The 21921-nt window shown below is 43.0% G+C and overlaps 1 protein-coding gene across 1 annotated transcript; it reads right to left on the bottom strand.

The window, feature by feature from the left end:
- Positions 1-2190: 2190 nt before the first annotated feature.
- Positions 2191-10214, bottom strand: LOC112430067 (uncharacterized). Its single transcript, XM_076874208.1, has 11 exons — positions 10147-10214; positions 9769-9926; positions 8729-8775; positions 8453-8555; positions 7816-7953; positions 7626-7724; positions 7458-7539; positions 6861-7083; positions 3676-5515; positions 3180-3226; positions 2191-2942 (listed from the first exon to the last, which is right to left on the bottom strand). The coding sequence occupies exons 3-11, from the start codon at positions 8751-8753 to the stop codon at positions 2407-2409; spliced, it is 3093 nt and encodes a 1030-aa protein (XP_076730323.1). The 5' UTR covers positions 8754-8775; positions 9769-9926; positions 10147-10214; the 3' UTR covers positions 2191-2406.
- Positions 10215-21921: the final 11707 nt, after the last annotated feature.

Here is a 21921-nt window from a genome sequence, read left to right as displayed (position 1 = left end):
GATGATAAAAATGTGAGTACCAAACTTTGTTTTGCTACTGCTTTATTTTTAAATACGCACACTTGTATGCTTGTGTGTTGTTGATGATGACGATTACTGGTAATAAAAATGTGAGTAAGGTACCGAACTCAGGTTTGCTCCCGCTTTATTTTTAAATACGCATACAGTACTTGTATGCGCCCTATGATCCAGTGCGCCTTATGTGTGTGTTAAATACAGTAATGGCACACATAACTGAGACTGCGCCTTTTAGCACAGTGCGTCTTATGGTCGTGAAAATACGGTAAGTTCATACTCAAGTTTAAAACAACAACTACACTAAAGCTATTCTGTTATACCCGTATGCCCAAAAAAAAAAAAAAAAAAAAAATTTCATAGTTCAGCAACACTGATCAATCTAATAAACTTAAACCTACACCATCCTCCCTATTCTGGTATTTTAAAGAGTACTTAGCATAAATATTAAGCAACCTAACTAATAGGGTTCCAACTCCCAGCAACAACAAAAATGACTAAATAAAAAAATAGGGAACCACCCCTCACCCTCCACCTCATGATGCTTAATCGACGTAATCAACCTTAATTTGATGCAGTGTGGAAAAAAAAATGCACAGAAATCAATTATTTTTCAAGAAATATTAAATAGATTCAACATCTTTCTTCAACAAAATTGCAGACTGCACAGATGGTACCTTCCCAAAGGAAAAAGTACTATAGCTTACTAGGGTATATATATTAGACTTAATAGTTACTATATACAGTAATTGACTTCTATTCATTTTACATCAAATTAAAACTTTGGGTGTCAGATAATTATTTATTAAAAGCTAGACATTTTAAATGAGAATAAGAAAGAAAAGTATGTCTTTGTGCCCCCTTTTCCCTGTTCATGCCCTATCGGCCCCCCTGGCTAAACTTTGCTAGATCCGCCCCTGCACAGTTACCAGCCGTCAGCTACGTAGAAAAAGATCCTGGTGTAAAAAGTAATATTAAATAAATTCTAACAACAGCTTATCAAGCTTAAACGTGCTGCTGTTGTTCAGCCGCTGGTTTCCTCTTTCTGGTGCAAAGTGGGCCAAAAACAAACAAGAGAGACGGACTCGCGACAGAAAAGCCGATCAGCTGATCGTTAAGCAGTTTCATGATTGAAGTAGCAGCAAGAAGAGGCAGTCGCTTGTTAAGCTTAACGCAGGAATGCTTTACAAACATTCAGAGATGGACTTACACACTTGCTTTACTTCTCTCTGGGATAACTCTGTCGGAGATGAAATGCCGGGTTGCTAGCGAAGCTCCAAATGCTATCCAGACCACCGACAGGTCCCGCATGCCACAGCCGCTCTATCACGTGATGCATACTGCTCCGACGTGCTAACATTCTGAGGTAAGTTACGGCGTGTTGCAAGTTTTGTGAGGTGCTTTTGTGATATTTAATGGATCGGATTACTTTTTTTTTTTCTCCGATATCCGATCCAGTAATTTAGGTCAGTATCGGACCGATACCGATACGTAATATCGGATCGGTCCATCTCTAATCTGTAGTGGAATACATTTTAAAAGTGACCTTCCCAACACTGTTTGTGAGTTGTCACGCTCACAAGATTTTCACAAAACCTGACCGCTGACATGACTGTACTGAATCCTAAATCATTTCAAAACACAAATAAAATCTCAAAGACACTCAGTATTTGAACGCATCTCAGCATTTAGTAAAACTGAAGTAAATTTGCATATACATACTGTGCACAGTGGCTTTACCAATAACTCTGTATGACAGACAGTACAAAAGACAGGACAGACACACAAAAAGGATAGTAATCACAATAAACATTTAATATAAAATTTAATGGAAAAGAAAAAAGGGAATGCTCAGACATCCAGTCATCCTTTGATCTCAGATTATCAGAAACCCTATAAAAACATTTCTGGAAGAACCTGTTACAACATGTTATAGTTACACCAAAATCTCTGTGGGAGGAGAATACTATGAAAAACAATGTGCTGCCGATACTGCAGTACCATTATTTGATATGATAAGAGACTTTAAGGCATGTATGACACTTGACTTCGGTTACTATGACTGGTTATTCTGCCAACAGAAAAAAATACAGTTTGACCGTCCTTAATGCCTGGGCCACGTGATGACACGTTATCATTTATGAACATATGCATTATGCATTATTATCAACATACACACACACACACGCATTGACATGACATCATCAAATTTCAATGCTGTTCCATTCACTGATTTTCTATGTTGATAATTTCGTACATTAAAAACATTTCTGCCCTTTAAAATAAAATTTGAACAGTCAAATATCTCTACATGATTCTCTTAGCTGGTCTAAGCAGCTGCAGTCAGTCAGCAGTGGGAACATTTTTCCACTCATGCGGAAACGCTCCCTCCTACACAGAACACAGAGACACTGAAGACCCATACCACACTTCAAAACCAGGATAAAGAGGTTCGGTGAATGTGGTGTTGAAGGTGTGGAGGTGGACGAGTTTGTCAGAGGAGACTCTGTAGAAGGACAGAGTGCCAGCAGGACAGTCCACATACACTGCTACTCTGTTAGAGACGGAGGAGGGTAGGGCCAAATCTACGTCCTTCCTAAAGTTGTTGTGACAAGCACGGTAACCATCTTCACAACAGTTCAGACTCCAAGACTGATCGTTGGAGCCAAGCTTGCAGTCATCGCTGTCTCCTCTCCTTTGAATTTGTCCGTAAGTCACTGCGACGTCAATCACTCCTCTACACTCGATCTCCCAGTAACAGCGACCTGTAAGCTCATTTTTGCAGAGAAGCTGATTCCAGTAGTCAAATCTGCCTGGATGATCAGGATATGGCTGCACCGCTCTCACATGTGTCACCCTCCTGTTGTTGTCAGACAGTTTGAGGTTTCTGTGCGCTGTATTTGGGTCCAGTTCAAGTTCGCAGAAGTCTAACAGAGAAAGTACAATGTAAAAGCAAAGACATTACAATAGTAGTTTATAGATCTTAATTCTTGCACAGTCAAGCACGAATAGAAGATCAGTTCCACAATCGGTGCCCCTTCAGAGTGCCAGCAGAATGAAAACCTTTGAGAGTAAGCTGAATTATCTAATCAGCTTCTCACTTGCATTTTAAGTGATTTAGGAATTTGAATTTAATAAGAGATGAATAAAAAGTGCAAACTTACATTTTTGCAGTGCAAACCTTAACACCTGCTCTGTGCTGTGGTCCACTCTGTAGATAAGTATAGTGACAGCGACATACAAATTATCAAGCACAATACATTAGTCATGAATGCAAAGAATTCAAATTTCCTGATATGAGACACTGTTTTAGATCAAATTGCTATTTTACTGATGGGGGCGAACAAGTTACTTTTGTTGGTGATGTCAAATTGTAAACCACAAAAGTGTTTTAAGAATCTAAGAAGTGCAAAAGAATCTGACTTTGATTTAAAAAAAACAAACAAAAGTGCATAAAAATGTTGGTCTCAATAGTTTCATCCTATAAAATGTGAAAGCCAAAAAATAACCTTTGAAAATGCGTTCGAGTTCAATGTTTTTATGAGTCACTTGCTAACAAAAAGAATTAGCATAGTATGCTACTATACTGTATCATTAATGAAAACAGCAATTGGTTTAGAGTATAATTTAAAAATGTTAATTTATATTTCCATTTTCTACCTCTTTAGTTGTTTCGGATACTCCATACGTCTATCAACGTGCTGAGATTTATTAGTTTTCACCACTGGCAGCAGCCTCAGAAGAGCCTCCTCAGTAACTGAGTATTTCTTTGAGTCAAACACATCCTGATCTTCTTCTGATGACAGTAAGATGAAGACCAGAGCTGACCACTGAGAGGGAGACAGCTCATCTTTGGAGAGACTTCCTGAAATCAGGGACTGTTGGATCTCCTCCACCAGAGAACGATCATTCAGCTCGTTGAGACAGTGGAACAGATTAATACATTTCCCTGCAGACAGTTTCTTGCGGAGTTTCTTCTTGATGTACTGGACTGTTTCCTGATTGGTCTCTGAGCTACTTCCTGTCTGTGTCAGCAGGCCTTGTAAGAGACTCTGATTGGTCTGCAGGGAAAGACCCAGGAGAAACCGCAGGAACAAGTCCAGGTGTCCATTTGGACTCTTTAGGGCTTTGTCCACAGCACTCTCATGGAGATGTTTGAGTTTAGATTTGGGTCTTACTTTAGACAACAGAGATGATGTTTGTTCTTCTTCTAACAGATCAACTCCAGAGTTGATGAAGGTCAGATGGACATGAAGAGCAGCCAGAAACTCCTGAACATTCAGATGGATGAAGCAGAACACCTTGTCCTGGTACAGTCCTCTCTCCTCTTTAAAGATCTGTGTGAACACTCCTGAGTACACTGAGGCTGCTGTGATATTGATGCCACACTCTTTCAGGTCTGATTCATAGAAGATCAGGTTTCCTTTCTGCAGCTGATCAAAAGCCAGTTTTCCCAGAGACTTGATCAGCTTCCTGCTCTCTAGACTCCAGGATTGATTTGTCTTAGCTCCTCCATCATACTTGACCTTCTTCACTTTGGACTGAACCACCAGGAAGTGGATGTACATCTCAGTCAGGGTCTTGGGCAACTCACCTTCCTCACTGGTTTTCAGCACATCCTCAAGAACTGTAGCAGTGATCCAGCAGAAGACTGGGATGTGGCACATGATGTGGAGGCTTCGTGATGTCTTTATGTGGGAGATGATCATGCTGGATTTTTCTTCATCTCTGAATCTCTTCCTAAAGTACTCCTCCTTCTGTGGGTCAGTGAATCCTCTGACCTCTGTTACCATGTCAACACAGTCAGAAGGGATCTGATTGGCTGCTACAGGTCGTGTGGTTATCCAGAGGCAAGCAGAAGGAAGCAGTTTCCCCCTGATGAGGTTTATCAGCAGCACATCCACTGAGGTGGACTCTGTAACATCAGTCAAAATTGTAGTGTTGTGGAAGTCCAGAGGAAGTCGACACTCATCCAGACCATCAAAGATGAACACAACCTGGAAGTCTTCAAAGCTCCAGATTCCTGCTTCTTTGGTTTCAGTAAAGAAGTAATGAACAAGTTCCACCAAGCTGAACTTTTTCTCTTTCAGCACATTCAGCTCTCTGAAAGTGAATGGAAACATGAACTGGATGTCCTGGTTGGCTTTGTCTTCAGCCCAGTCCAGAGTGAACTTCTGTGTTAGGACTGTTTTCCCAATGCCAGCCACTCCCTTTGTCAGCACTGTTCTGATTGGCTTGTCTTTAACAGGTGAGGCTTTAAAGATGTCTTCTTGTCTGATTGTTGCTTCTGGTCTGTCTGGTTTCCTGGATGCTGTTTCAATCTGTCTGGCCTCATGTTCATCATTGACCTCTGAAGTCCCTCCCTCTGTGATGTAGAGCTCTGTGTAGATCTGATTACAAAAATTTGGGTTTCCTGCTTTAGTGATCCCTTCAAACATGCACTGGATGTTTTTCTGTAGATAAACTTTCAGTTTACGTTGGCACTCTGCAGCATGGGTTCCTAAAGAAACATACAAAAACTATGATTACTATCCAGGCAGTTCTACGGAAGCAAAACATGATCCGAAAAATGTAAGGAACGAGTGGAGCGGAACAAAAAAAATCACTAGGATTAAGGTGACAGACAATGAGTGGGCAGCCTGTAGACAACAAAAAGATAAATAATTTCAACAGGTTTATTTCTCGACTTTTATTTCTGAAGTCTTCTCCACCACACAACACCTTTCACACATTCGCACTACTAGTCTTCTGTCATCAAGGGAATCCTGACATCTGAGTGTGATGTAGTCAGACTCGAACGTCAAGGAAGGTGGTAAGGAAGCAGACTCAGCAGACATTTAGAGAATTTACAGTGAACTCCATCATACGTGAAACTTAATTAACTTAATTACCAAAACTCAAAAGTACATGAGTGCAATAACACAGCTCACCTCTCCTCCCTCATCTGAAGCTCCTCACACTTCTGATTAGCACATTTACACAACTAAACGGCTCTATTTACAAAGAACAAAACAAAAAAACAAATTCAAAAAACCCCTGCAGACCTAGAAAGAAGCAAAAGGAAGCATTTCTATGGTAGAAGGATCCCCCCCCCCCCCCCGTTTCCACCTGTTGATGTCATGTCTGACATTATCAGCACTTTAAAATCAGGAAATGCTAGGGGGGCCTTTCCACACACCTGACCTACATAAAGACTGAAAACAAAGAACGAAGTATGAAAAAAAATGACTTAATCTGCAGCATAATAGAGTATAAAGAAACATGTAACTGAGTATTTGTCTTAATTTGCAGAAAGTTTGTTTTTCCATCCACAGAATGCGTACACAAACAAACCCAGGATAGTCAGTGCAGCAAAGTTACTTTGACAAATAGCAAATCATAGCAAATAAATAGAGAGACAGAATAAGGTGCATAATATGCAAAAAAAAAAAAAAAAGTCAACACATCTGGGACAAGTGGAGAGCATTACAACTGCTTATCCCTTTGTCACACTGAGAAACATCCCCTGCTGGACTGTGATGTCAGTTTTAAGGTCCTGAGGACTTGTGCTGCCCAGCTGTCACATTTACAGCTGGATTGACTCCAGTCCAGTAAAAGTCTCACTATGCTTGTCAAAAGCATAGTGAGACTCCAGTGTTAGTGAAAACAACACGCTTAGTTCCTTTAGCAAAGAAAATCACACTATCACCAGTGGAAGCTGGTGACACCAGCAGATTAAATAAACTGACCATGAAGGCTGGCTCTATAATAGGTTGCAAACTGGACCTCCTCTCCACCAGAGCTGGAGGTCACCGAACAAACTTTTATGGGTGGTGTATTTCTTATCTTATTTTAAATTATCTTACTGGTTTGTAGACAGTCGGCCAGCTCCTCCTGCTTCATTCTCCTCAGGAAGTGTTGTGTGATCTTTAGAAATGACTCTCTGCTGCTCTTCTGCTCTTCAGCTGTACCACCCAGGCCCTCATCTTCACTCTGATCAAGTCCACCGTCTCTGTAATCTGGATTTAGGACCTCCTGGAACCTCTTCAGCTCGGTCTTCACAAATCTCATAATGTTCTCCTCAAGTTGCTAGAAAGAAATGTTAGCTTCTGTTAAACACAACACCACATTTAGTATATCTAACTGTCTGTGAAGTGCTCAGTGCAGAAAAAGCACCAACTCAGTCACGGTCACTGTCTTTGAGATATTTTTGTCATTACTTGTACCATATAAGTAATGACAAACCTGGAAAGAGTACAACATTTCAAGCCCCAGCTGGCTCTGATGAAAACAGAAACATGAACTTTGGACTAAACTAAATTTAAGAGAGCAGAGAGCAGTGTTGTTCCCAAACAGCAGGAGCTGTGATGAAAAAGATTGTAGGTAGATTGATTGATAGTAGTATTAAGCAGAAACACTGCAGTATTTCTCCATGGTGATATGTGTTTTCTGTGCTTACATACCATAAATATGTCCTGCAGAGCTGTTTGGTGCCCACTATCAGGCTGGTGATGGGGAACCTTTAAATTCTGCTGCTGCTCGTCTCTGTGGAAATGTCAGAAAAAACAGGATACATTTCATACACCGTATATTCTAAAAATATCAAATGATAATCAAATTTTCATCCTTACGTTGAGCCTTTAAATTTAATTTCACGGTTGATGGAGCCACTGGATGTCACAGTCAGACATGTGGTTACACAAGGATCAAATGTCTGCTTTTTATTTGGTCTTGAAACATAAAATAGACACATTATAAGCAGAGGTTTATAGAAGCTTCTAGAAACGACAGAAAGAAATGTAGTTTTCAGTCAAAGCTCACTTTTTGTCAGAGAATGGCATCTGAGAGATGGGAGTGTAAATGTTCATGACCCGTTCTCTATTCAGGGATTCAGACACCCAACCCGGTTCAGGATCAGCTCCAGGTCCGGCAGAGTCTGGTCCAACCTGCTGCTTTACCCTTAAATGCAACACATATAGTGCTCAGAGCACGAATCGTGACGATGAAGATTCAGTTCCAACAGTTACTTCAAAGTGCTTAATGTTGTACAGGAAAGATGCTGGAATATTTTAAACAAACTCCAGCACTTATTGACAGTGAATCCAAGCTGGTTCATTAAGAAGCTGCAGCTCTGCTTCCTGGTCTCAATTAGGAAGCAGTTTGGGGGGTTTGATAAATTTGACCAGATTTCTAGAAATGAGAGCTGCTCCATCCAAAGTGGGATGGATGCCGTCTCTCCTAATAAGACCAGGTTTCCTTCAGAAAGTTTCCCAACTATCTAGACAGCCAGCAATTTAAGGAGAACATGCAGCTTCATATGTCACAGGGGACCAGAGAAAACTACAGAGTCCGACATTGTTCTGGGAAAGTTACACACTGATTCAATATTGATTTTGTGATGGGAGAGCTGAGCTGTGACCTGGAGAAGAGTCCTGACAGTTAGAGACGGTCCTCTCACCTCTGAGGTTTGATCTGGCTCTCATGTTCCCCACACAGAGTGGATGCAGAGTTAGGGACTCCCTCCTTTCTGTGCTCACACTGATCCACAGAAGAGAACACACCTTCACACAGACACAACAACATTTATACTTCAGACTGTGTTGCTGTGTATACCAAGACTAGCTGCAGAAAATGGAAGTCATATGATATATCATTTCTTTCTTAAGAATGGTGTCTGCTCTCGTGTGGAGCAGCAGACAAGTCAGCTGCACGACAGAATAAAGAAAATCCTCACCACCCAGATTCAGGTCCACGTCCATTACAGAGTTGTTCTATCTTCACCTTTAGAGGAAACACAGAGAGAAGCTGCTTTAACCCAAGGGCTCTGTTACATTCTCATAATCACCATCAGAGCCGGTCAGACTGCAGGTCAGTGAAACCTTCATACTACAAAGAGCAGAGCCCAGCTGCTTCAGTAGGAGCTTAATTTGTTCAAACAGTGATGTCATCATGGTTTAAGGTGCAGTAATACTAAAAGAAACATGTTTTTTTGTTTTTCCATCAGTGCATTTTGAATTATGAGGTTGTGTTCTTCATAACTTCTGTCAGGAAAAGAAAACATCCAAATAACATTTGTAGATGATTTTGTTGCTACAGTTTGTTTATGATGAGGATTTTCTAAAACAATTAAGTTTGCTGAAGATTTTTAGAGCGCAGTCTTCATGTATCATTCAGCCTGGTTTATAGAAGACATGGTGAAAACTAATGAATTTTCTCTCTTTATGGTATTTATGATTTAATAAAAATGCTAAAAAGATAACTTTATAAAAAGCGTTGATTCAAATTTATCATCAACATGAAACATGAAGCATTTCTCACATGGCAACAAGTCCATGGAAATGTTCAGAGTTTTATAAAACACTTCAGATATCTGCATAAAAACTTTATGAACCTGAACATGAACACATTTGATTAAACATTAAAATCCTTCCTGCTGAGATTAATCATTTTATATTCAATGGTCCTGTTTGATTCTTTTCTCCTGGCTGCAGGTGAGTCATGATTTGTTAATCAGTGATAAATGTTAACAATATTTTTGTAGCTCCATGTAAAGAACTTTGAACCTTGCTGTTTCTCAGTAACACCACCTGCCAGGTCAACGTTAAAGTCTCCCAATCGTTAACAATAAACATCTCACTTTGTGTAACTTTGCTCAGTTTGGTGTTAAAATACTAAAAATGTTTGAACTGATCAAATGATCATAATGAACACCGAACAAAATAAGTCTGCAGGTTGATTTTGTTAGGTTTTGTGTTCAGAGTTAAAGTACGTTACCTTCTGATGGAGAAAATAATCTGCATGAAGCTTAAGTGAATCCACAGCTTCAACGGGAAACATGCAGAGAGCAGGAGATTCACACACAGTCTCAGCTCTCTGGATTTATCTACAAACCGAAGTCTTCCTTAAGGAAACCTGAAAACTGCACCATGACCCTTGGAATAAAGAGCAGAAGTCACACAAGTACACACAGCACGAGTCCTTATCAGCTGCATCATAAAGTTCTGATAACACAAAAAAAAAGAGCAAAGAAGGCTTTTATTAAGCAACACACACACACACACACACACACACACACACACACACACACACACACACACACACACACACCTCAGTCTGAAAACAACGCAGCATATACTGAAAACATTCACTAACCATCACATCATGATGAGTCCATAAACCCACTAGAAAAACCAGCCATTAGAACGATGTCAGGCTCAAGCCACTTCTGCAATACCTTCACTTGTTATGTGTTGAGCATGAACAAAATTACAATACGTCATGAGTCTCTGTGGTCTCAGTGTAGTTCTGGCTGCAGTCAGTAGATGGCACTGCTACACAACCTCTACACCATTACCTACAGGCAGCACTGCAGGACTAAACTCAAATAAAAGCAGTGAAACTGGAAAAATTTCTTTATGAGACTGGAAACACAAACTGGCTACAAACCAGCTCATATCCACCCATCCATCCATCCATCCATATACCTATCATCTATCATCCATCCATCCATCCGTTCTACCACGCATTATCCATCCATAGACTGATCCATTGATTTGTTATTTGAAGTCATGGATGCAGCAGTCTGCACAGAGGTGCAAAGACTCCCACATCTCCCTGAAGCATTGAGGTATTGCCAAGGCAGCAGAGAAGAATACGCTTATCAGTCTCAGGCTGTCATGTCCCAAGTGAAAATGGCAGAAACGCTTTAGTTATGGGGGACTATGAAGACCTTTCATAGTCTCGTAGTTCTTTTATATTTAACTTCATGAAAATGTGAAACAAGTGTTCAGTAATCAGTACTTAAAAAGTCAGCGGTGGTGTTCACAGGTTGCTTTTAATTGTTGAAGTAGTTAAACATATCTACAAAGTAAATGTCCTTATTTGATGCTTTACATTATGAATGTTTGGCATTCATGACATCATAAAAACATTATTTCACAGACGGTTCTGTTCCAAGCTTCATGTTACAGAAACATTAATAACAGGATTAAATTTTATATGTTGCCTTGTGTCTGCCAAGACTGAGAGAAAATACCTGCTGCATTTTTGTATGATAAGAGCAGCGTAATGTGTTCTTAATTACGTGAGATCCATCTCTGTTTATCTCAGCAGGTGTAAGAAGGTCCTGTGTGAGTAATCAAAGATGTTTTACTGCCTCATTCGGGAGAAAAACACCTGAAACTGTTTCAGAATCAGAATCAGAATCAGAATACTTTATTGATCCCTGGGGGAAATTATTTTTTGTTACAGTGCTCCATTTTAAACCAACATTAAGACAAGACAGACAATACGCTAACTAAGAATAGTACAATATATACATATATATACATACATACATACATAAGTCACTTATAAATAAATAGTTGGAAAAGAAACATGTGTAGCTGTAGCAGCAAACAGTGTGTTAAGTGGATGCGTTGTACAGGGAGATGGCCACAGGCAGGAATGATTTCCTGTGTCGTTCAGTGGTGCTTTTCGGTAATCTCAGTCTCTCACTGAACGAGCTCCTGTGACTGACCAACATGTCATGGAGTGGGTGGGAGGTGTTATCCAACATTGTCTTTATCTTGGACAGCATCCGCCTCTCCGCATCATTCAACAGTTTGAGCTTAAGAAGAGCAGGCTTTCATTTTTACAGTGTTGAGAGAGTATAGCAGGAAAAAAGCTCAAACATCAATCATCATCAGAGAGTTAATGGCCTTTAAATAACCAAGGCTTCAGACAGGTGATTAAAACCTCCCTGTGATTGGTCAACCATCATGACATTCTAGTATCTCCTACCTGTCAGTCAAAGCACCCACACCCTGAATGCTAACTTAAGGTTGTTATGAAGGAGTAAGTTAGCTCTTAAAATGAACACTTAAAAATAGATTTTAATTCCACAAGAAATTCAATTGAATACTCTTTGAAAAGTCGTGTTGGTCAAACATTAACAGAAAAGCCAGAGAAACAGCGGCTCCTAGAGCTGCTTATTAATTACACGATTATGTGATTGGATTCTAACTTTTGGCTTTACTTACAGCCCCTTTAATGATCACTGGTTAATTAGCATACTCTGTACACAGACTCTGCAAAAGTCTTTATGCTTTAATAGCCCCAATTTAAACAAGAAGTTCTGGTTCTCCATTAAAACCTCCTCCACATGTTGCCTGGGACATTAAACACATGAACATAATCATAAACTGTAGTGAAGCAGCATGTGAGGCTGGGAAAGAATGTCTCGGACTCCCGGACCATCAGCACCGGCTCCCCTCAGGGCTGTGTTCTTTCTCCCCTGCTCGTCTCCCTGTATACTAACTGCTGCACCTCCACCCACCAGTCTGTCAAGCTAATCAAGTTTGCAGATGACACCACCGTTATTGGACTCATCTCGGACGGGGATGAGTCTGCCTACAGGAGGGAGGTTGAACGTCTGGTGTCCTGGTGCAGCCACAACAACCTGGTGCTGAATGCCCAGAAGACAGTGGAGATTATTGTGGACTTCAGGAAGCACACAGCTCCACTCCCCCCCATCATCCTGACTGACACCCCCATCACCTCTGTGGACTCATTCTGCTTCCTGGGTACCACCATCACCCAGGACCTGAAGTGGGAGCCCACCATCACCTCCGTCATAAAGAAAGCCCAGCAGAGGATGTACTTCCTGAGGCAGCTGAAGAAATTCAACCTGCCAACACGGACGATGATGCAGTTCTACACTGCAATCATCGAGTCCATCCTCACCTCCTCCATCACCGTGTGGTACGCTGGAGCCACTATCAGGGACAAACAGAGACTGCAGCGTGTTGTGCGCTCTGCTGAGAAGGTGATTGGCTGCAGACTCCCATCTCTGCAGGACCTGTACACCTCCAGGACACTGGGGCGTGCAGCTCAGATCTCAGCTGACCCTTCTCACCCTGGACACAGTCTGTTTGACCTGCTCCCCTCAGGCAGGAGGCTCCGGTCCATTCGCACCAGAACCTCACGCCATAAGAACAGTTTCTTCCCCTCTTCTGTTGGACACATGAACAATAACCGTATGACTGTTCCCACCACTAACACATGACCCTACGCTGTGTTCACTGCATCATTCCATGTTTGGCACTGATCACCACCTGCACTCATGTATATATCATGTATATATCTATCTATCTACTTAGCACTTTTAATTCTTATTCTCATTTTTATTTTCATGTCCATTTAAGCTTAATTTATAACAGTATTTATAACAGTATGTTTGCACTGAAGCACCGCAGCAATCTCCTAATGTTGTAAACCCGCTCAACATTTGGTAATAAAACCCTTTCTGATTCTGATTCTGATTCTGAAAGTATACATGTGGTTGGAAAAGGTTTAACACAATGTGCTGTAGATGAAAAATGTTGTTAATCAGCCACATTTTTATGTCCAACACCAACATTTTTTATATTCTCCACCTGGCTGCTTCACCCGCTTAAAGTCAGAGGTTAGAGAAGGATTGCAGGTAATGAAAGATGAGTGAAGGGGAAGATGTATACATGGCCTACACCCACATCCATCACCTCAGCCTCCACACATTCACATTCCCCTGGACTCATACTACAAGGTTCACTTCCTGCTGCACTGACAGTAAAGAGACAGACTAATAACTCCTGTAAGATAAGATACAACAAGACCTGCTTTATTGCTCCTGAGAGGAAATTTGTCAGAAACGCACGAATAACAAACTGTTTCATACCTAATAAACTGATAAAAAGTACCTTAATAAACTTCTCATTGTTGCCTGTCAACATAAAATTCCTGGATTTAACTTTTAATATAAAATGATTGTTGTATTTTTATTGTATTAACAGCAGATTCAATATGATTTTATTTATATGGTGTCAAATCAAATCAAAGAACTTTATGTTGTAAGCTAAAGACCCTTCAATCATATTACCCGCCCTCCATGAGAAAGTGTTTTGCAACAGTGGGAAGGAAAAACTCCCTTTTAACAGGAAAAAACCTCTGGGTTTTTAGGGGTGAGGGGAGGAAGACGGGACAAAGACACGCTATGGAAGAGAGCCACAGATGACTAATGATTTAAATGCAGAGAAGTGTATTATCACACAGTGAGCGAAGAAAGAGCAGGAGAGCAGAATTATCATAATGTCCTATAGTTCTGACATGAAAGATTTTTCTCTAATTTCATAACACTATTTAAAACCACTCACTTTGTCTCAGCAGTGAACCGTAGAGTTTAGTAAACTGAAAACAAAACAAAATTATGACTATGTTTCTGTCTCACCCCAACCAGTCGCGGTGGATGGCCCCGCCCCTCCCTGAGCCTGGTTCTGCTGGAGGTTTCTTCCTGTTAAAAGGGAGTTTTTCCTTCCCACTGTTGCCAAAGTGCTTGCTTATGGGGGTAATATGATTGTTGGATTTTTCTCTGTACCGTATATATTATTGTAGGTTCTATAATGATATATACAGTCGCCTTGAAGCGACTGTTGTTGTGATTTGGCACTATATAAATAAAACTGAAATGAATTGCTAAATAATCTTGCTTGTTTTTGTTTTATATGGTGAGGAACTTTGTCACATGGAGTCACACAAACCACCTGCAACTCAACACTTCAAAGACCAAGGAACTGGTTGTGGATTTCGGGAGGTCCAGACCAGGTCCACTGCCAGTTCAGATAGAGGGAGAGGAGGTGGAGGTGGTCAACACATACAAGTACCTCGGGCTGTTGGTGGACAACAAACTGGACTGGTCATGCAACACGCAGAACCTGTATAAAAAAGGCCAAAGCCGACTGTACTTCCTCAGGAGGCTGAGGTCTTTCAACATCTGCAGGAAGCTCCTGAGGATGTTTTACCAGTCAGTGGTCGCAGGAGTCCTTTTCTATGTCGTGGTGTGCTGGGGGAGTAGCACAGCAAAGAGGGACTCATCCAGACTGGAGAAACTAATCAGGAAGGCTGGCTCTGTGGTCGGCATGAAGCTGGACACTCTGGTGACAGTGGCAGAGAAGAGGACCTTAAAGAAACTGATGGACATTATGAACAATGCCAGGCATCCTCTGCACACGGTCGTAAACAATCAGAGGAGCCTATTCAGCGACAGGCTGCTTCTCCCAAAGTCAAAAACCAACAGACTTAAAAACTCCTTTGTCCCACATGCCATCACACTGTTTAACTCCTCACTGGAGGGGAGAAGGAGGAGAAACAGGGGGACAAGGGACGGCAGGAACAACTGAGCTGTAGGTGCTTTTCTTCACTGTGCAATATTTGCAATATTTGTTTTTTGTTTTGTCTTTTTTCTTGTATTTGACTGTGCAATAATCACTGTGCAATATACTCACTCAAATGCCGTGCCGTCGCCTGGTCCAGCTTCAGCCTCAGCTTCTGCTTCGCCTGGTCCTGCAGCTGCTCCTCAGCCACCGCCGGCGCCCACGCCGCCTCCTGCAGCTGCTCCTCAGCCACCGCCGCCTCCCATGCCGCCTCCCATGCCGCCTCCTGCAGCTGCTCCTCAGCCACCGCCGGCTCTCACGCCGCCTCCTGCAGCTGCTCCTCAGCCACCTTCTCCTCGTCGCCAGCGTGGTCGACCACCGGACCGGCTCAGTGGCCGCCGCCGTCCTCCTCGCGGCCGCCCGCCGGACCTGTCCCATCTCGGCCACCGGCCACAGGGCCGCCCGCCAGACCGGTCTTTGTTTCGGGTGTGTTCATTGTGAAACCTGGCCCCACCTTATCATGCGAATTCCTGAGGTCAGATGGCCCAGGATGTGAGTGGGCGTTAAGGCGTCTGGGAAGGGATCTCAAAACTGGATTATAGATGGCAGAGAGTTGGTGTCGTAAACCACCGCCTCTGTTCAAAGATGGTCGCTCACAGTGGACATAGATGGCTTCTTTCACTCCTCTTTCAAACCATCTGTCCTCTCTGTCCAAAATGTGAACATTGGCATCCTCGAAAGAGTGTCCTTTATCCTTAAGATGCAGATGGACAGCTGAGTCTTGTCCTGTGGAGGTGGCTCTTCTGTGTTGTGCCATGCGCTTGTGAAGTGGCTGTTTGGTCTCTCCAATGTAGAGGTCTGAGCATTCCTCGCTGCACTGTACAGCATACACCACATTGTTAAGTTTGTGTTTTGGCGTTTTGTCTTTCGGGTGAACCAGTTTTTGTCTGAGCGTGTTGCTGGGTCTGAAATGCACCGGGATGTCATGCTTGGAGAAAACTCTCCTGAGTTTCTCTGATACACCGGCTACATAGGGGATGACAATGTTGTTGCGTCTGTCCTTCTTATCCTCCCTCGCTGGTGTCTGGACTTCTTTTCTGTGCCTCTTTGCTGACTTTAAGAACGCCCATTTAGGATAGCCACACGTTTTGAGTGCTTCCTTTACATGTGTGTGTTCCTTCTTTTTTCCTTCAGGCTTAGAGGGAACATGTTCTGCCCGGTGGTGTAGGGTCCTAATTACTCCAAGCTTGTGTTCCAGAGGGTGATGGGAGTCAAAGAGGAGGTACTGGTCCGTGTGTGTGGGCTTCCGGTAAACTTCGATGTTGAGGTTGCCGTTCTCTTCAATGTGCACGACGCAGTCCAGGAAAGGCAAACAGTTGTCCTTTGTGTCTTCCCTGGTGAACTTGATGTTTTTATCCACCGCGTTAATGTGCGCAGTGAAGGATTCCACTTCTTGTGTCTTGATTTTGACCCAGGTGTCATCCACATATCTGTACCAGTGGCTGGGTACTCTTCCTTTGAAAGAGCCAAGAGCCTTCCTTTCCACTTCCTCCATGTAAAGGTTGGCTACAATAGGTGACACGGGGGAGCCCATGGCACAGCCATGTTTTTGTCTGTAAAAGCCTTCGTTGTACTTGAAATATGTAGTGGTGAGGCAGAGGTCTAACAGTGTGCAGATCTGATCGGGTGTGAAGTTGGTCCTGTCCTCCAAGGAGCTGTCTTCTTGTAGTCGTTTTCTGACAGTCTCCATGGCCTCCATGGTGGGTATGCAAGTGAAGAGAGAGACTACATCAAAGGACACCATGGTTTCATCTGGATCCAGGGTAAGTTTCTGGACCTTGTCGGTGAAGTCGGTGGAGTTCTTGATGTGGTGTGGGGTGTTCCCCACAAGAGGAGCAAGGATGGTAGCAAGGTGTTTAGCAATGTTATAAGTAGAGATGGCACGATACCACTTTTTTATGTCCGATACCGATACCGATATCATAAATTTGGATATCTGCCGATACCGATATGAATCCGATATAGTGTTTTTTAATCAACAAAACTGTTTTTTAAAATATCTTGCTGCATTTTGCAAGTCTGCAAGTTCATACTCAAGTTTAAAACAACAACTACACTAAAGCTATTCTGTTATACCTGTATGCAAAAAAAATATTTCATAGTTCAGCAATACTGATCAATCTAATAAACTTAGACCTACACCATCCTCCCTATTCTGGTATTTTAAAGAGTACTTAGCGTAAATATTAAGCAACCTAACTAATAGGGTTCCAACTCCCAGCAACAACAAAAAGAAATAAATAAAAAATAGGGAACCACCCCTCACACTCCACCTCATGATGCTTAATCGACGTAATCAACCTTAATTTGATGCAGTGTGAAAAAAAATGCACAGAAATCAATTATTTTTCAAGAAATATTAAATAGATTCAACATCTTTCTTCAACAAAATTGCAGACTGCACAGATGGTACCTTCCCAAAGTAAAAAGTACTATAGCTTACTAGGGTATATATTAGACTTAATAGTCACTATATACAGTAATTGACTTCTATTCATTTTACATCAAATTAAAACTTTGGGTGTCAGATAATTATTTATTAAAAGCTCGACATTTTAAATGAGAATAAGAAAGAAAAGTATGTCTTTGTGCCCCCTTTTCCCTGTTCATGCCCTATCGGCCCCCCTGGCTAAACTTTGCTAGATCCGCCCCTGCACAGTTACCGGCGTCAGCTACGTAGAAAAAGATCCTGGTGTAGAAAGTAATATTAAATAAATTCTAACAACAGCTTATCAAGCTTAAACGTTCTGCTGTTGTTCAGCCGCTGGTTTCCTCTTTCTGGTGCAAAGTGGGCCAAAAACAAACAAGAGACACGGACTCGCGACAGAAAAGCCGATCAGCTGATCATTTAAGCAGTTTCACGATTGAAGTAGCAGCCGGAGAGCGAGAGGCAGTCGCTTGTTAAGCTTAACGTGGGAATGCTTTACAAACATTCAGAGATGGACTTACACACTTGCTTTACTTCTCTCGGGGATAACTTTGTCGGAGATGAAATGCCAGGCTGCTAGCGAAGCTCCACATGCTATCCAGACCACCGACAGGTCCGGCATGCCACAGCTGCTCTATCACGTGATGCATACTGCTCCGACTGCTAACGTTCTGAGGTGAGTTACGGCGTGTTGCAAGTTTTGCGAGGTGCTTTCGTGATATTTAATGGATCGGATTACATTTTTTATTTTTCTCCGATATCCGATCCAGTAATTTAGGTCAGTATCGGACCGATACCGATACGTAATATCGGATCGGTCCATCTCTAGTTATAAGTGGCTGAGTTTATGCTACTGACTATGGGTCTGAGTGGGACAGCTTCCTTGTGGATATTAGGAAGTCCATAGGTGCAGGGTATGGTATCCCCTGGGTAAAGGCGGTGATATGTAAGGCGGTCAATAATTTTGTCCTTTTCAAAGTCTTGAAGGCAAGCTATAACTTTCTTTTTGTAGCTGCTTGTGGGGTCTCGCTTTAGGGCTTCGTAGGTATTGTTGTCACTGAGGAGAGTAGTGATCTTTGTATGGTAATCTGTAGTGTTTAGGACCACGGTGCATCTTCCCTTATCAGCTGGTAAAACAGTGATGTTGTGGTCTTTGCTCAGGGAAGCGACGGCCTTCTTTTCCTGTATTGTGAGGTTGGATGGAGGGACTTTGGCACTGGAGAGCGTGGCTGAGACTTTCATCCTGATTTGCTCTGCTTCTGTCTGTGATAATTTATTAATCCGTATGGCAGATTCTGTGGCTGTGATGAGGTCCACTATGGGCAACTGTTGTGGAGAAATGGCAAAATTGAGTCCTTTGGCTAATACTCTCTTTTCAGGTTCAGTGAGAATCCTGTCTGAAAAGTTCTTAACCCATTTCTCCTGACTGACTTCAGGTGTGTTTTCTTCTCTGGGTTGTGTAGGTTCAGGATGAGGAGTGTGTGTTTTTGAAAGCAAGGTGTGAAATTTCCTGCGTTGTCTTTCTTTTCCTTTAGAGTGTTGGGCCCGCTGAGCCTTGTCCACAAACTTGTAAACCTCTTCTAAGATTGGAGAGGGTAGAAGGATTTCCAGTTCCTGCAGGGTCTGGCTGATCTTGATCTGGAGGGCATCTATGGTGAAATGGACCTGTCTTATCCTTTTACTTAAAAGGTGATTTTGTGCTCTCTGTAGAATCAAGTCTGTTCTGTATCCCCTGACAGTGGATCCAAGGTGCAGGCTCTTAGGAACAACTCTGCTTTGTCTACATCTTAGGTTGAAACGGAGATGGTTCCTATAATCCGCTAGTTTCCTTGATTCCCTTTCATACTCCCGCACCAGTTGAAGGGTGTTCCTCCCAAAATGTACGGCAATATGTCTGTGAAGGTTCTCAGTCATCCAGGTCATCCGGTGGTCGACCACGCTGGCGACGAGGAGAAGGTGGCTGAGGAGCAGCTGCAGGACGCGGCATGGGAGCCGGCGGTGGCTGAGGAGCAGCTGCAGGACCAGACCTCTGCCTCACCACTACATATTTCAAGTACAACGAAGGCTTTTACAGACAAAAACATGGCTGTGCCATGGGCTCCCCCGTGTCACCTATTGTAGCCAACCTTTACATGGAGGAAGTGGAAAGGAAGGCTCTTGGCTCTTTCAAAGGAAGAGTACCCAGCCACTGGTACAGATATGTGGACGACACCTGGGTCAAAATCAAGACACAAGAAGTGGAATCCTTCACTGCGCACATTAACGCGGTGGATAAAAACATCAAGTTCACCAGGGAAGACACAAAGGACAACTGTTTGCCTTTCCTGGACTGCGTCGTGCACATTGAAGAGAACGGCAACCTCAACATCGAAGTTTACCGGAAGCCCACACACACGGACCAGTACCTCCTCTTTGACTCCCATCACCCTCTGGAACACAAGCTTGGAGTAATTAGGACCCTACACCACCGGGCAGAACATGAAAGCCCAGCAGAGGATGTACTTCCTGAGGCAGCTGAAGAAATTCAACCTGCCAACACGGACGATGATGCAATTCTACACTGCAATCATCGAGTCCATCCTCACCTCCTCCATCACCGTGTGGTACGCTGGAGCCACTATCAGGGACAAACAGAGACTGCAGCGTGTTGTGCGCTCTGCTGAGAAGGTGATTGGCTGCAGACTCCCATCTCTGCAGGACCTGTACACCTCCAGGACACTGCGGCGTGCAGCCCGGATCTCAGCTGACCCTTCTCACCCTGGACACAGTCTGTTTGACCTGCTCCCCTCAGGCAGGAGGCTCCGGTCCATTCGCATCAGAACCTCTCACCACAAGAACAGTTTCTTCCCCTCTGCTGTTGGACACATGAACAATAACCACATGATTGTCCCCGCCACTAACATATGACCCTACGCTGTGTAACTGCATCATTTCATGTTTGGCACTGATCACCACCTGCACTCATGTATATATCTTTCTACGTAGCACTCATAATTCTTATTCTCATGTATATATCTCATGTATATCTCATGCACATATCTTTCTTTCTACATAGCACTTTAATTCTTATTGTCTGCACTGAAGCACCGCAGCAATTTCCTAATGTTGTAAACCTCAACACCTGGCAATAAACCCATTCTGATTCTGATTCTGATTCCCTCTAAGCCTGAAGGAAAAAAGAAGGAACACACACATGTAAAGGAAGCACTCAAAACGTGCGGCTATCCTAAATGGGCGTTCTTAAAGTCAGCAAAGAGGCACAGAAAAGAAGTCCAGACACCAGCGAGGGAGGATAAGAAGGACAGACGCAACAACATTGTCATCCCCTATGTAGCCGGTGTATCAGAGAAACTCAGGAGAGTTTTCTCCAAGCATGACATCCCGGTGCATTTCAGACCCAGCAACACGCTCAGACAAAAACTGGTTCACCCGAAAGACAAAACGCCAAAACACAAACTTAACAATGTGGTGTATGCTGTACAGTGCAGCGAGGAATGCTCAGACCTCTACATTGGAGAGACCAAACAGCCACTTCACAAGCGCATGGCACAACACAACACAGAAGAGCCACCTCCACAGGACAAGACTCAGCTGTCCATCTGCATCTTAAGGATAAAGGACACTCTTTCGAGGATGCCAATGTTCACATTTTGGACAGAGAGGACAGATGGTTTGAAAGAGGAGTGAAAGAAGCCATCTATGTCCACTGTGAGCGACCATCTTTGAACAGAGGCGGTGGTTTACGACACCAACTCTCTGCCATCTATAATCCAGTTTTGAGATCCCTTCCCAGACGCCTTAACGCCCACTCACATCCTGGGCCATCTGACCTCAGGAATTCGCATGATAAGGTGGGGCCAGGTTTCACAATGAACACACCCGAAACTCTGGCTGATTGGGACCCACACCCAGTTTCACACCTTGGCTCAGGCGATTAGAGGATCATCAGGGGGTCCTTTTGTCCCTCTGTGGGGGGTCACTCCCACTAGGTTTATATCTGGGACTCTCCGCCATTTGACCTTAGAACTGAAGAAGCTTCTTGGATGAGAGGTGAAACGTCTTCAAGCAACTTAAAGAAGTCCAGACGCTTTTCTTTGCAAGCTCCTTTGACATTTAAGCCCTCTCTTCCCTTCAGCCCTTGTCGTGTCATTGATGTTATGTTGTCGTTTCCCCCTGCGTTCAGCCAGCCAGCCATTGAGTCTTTCAGTCAGTCGTCCAGCCAGCCATTCAGTCTTTCAGTCAGTCGTCCAGCCAGCCAGCCATTTTCTACCT

Source organism: Maylandia zebra, linkage group LG15 (genome assembly GCF_041146795.1).
Source record: "Maylandia zebra isolate NMK-2024a linkage group LG15, Mzebra_GT3a, whole genome shotgun sequence".
NCBI classification, from domain to species: domain Eukaryota; kingdom Metazoa; phylum Chordata; class Actinopteri; order Cichliformes; family Cichlidae; genus Maylandia; species Maylandia zebra.
The sequence above is the reverse complement of the archived record's forward strand: the minus strand, read 5'-3'. Positions and strand labels throughout refer to the sequence as shown.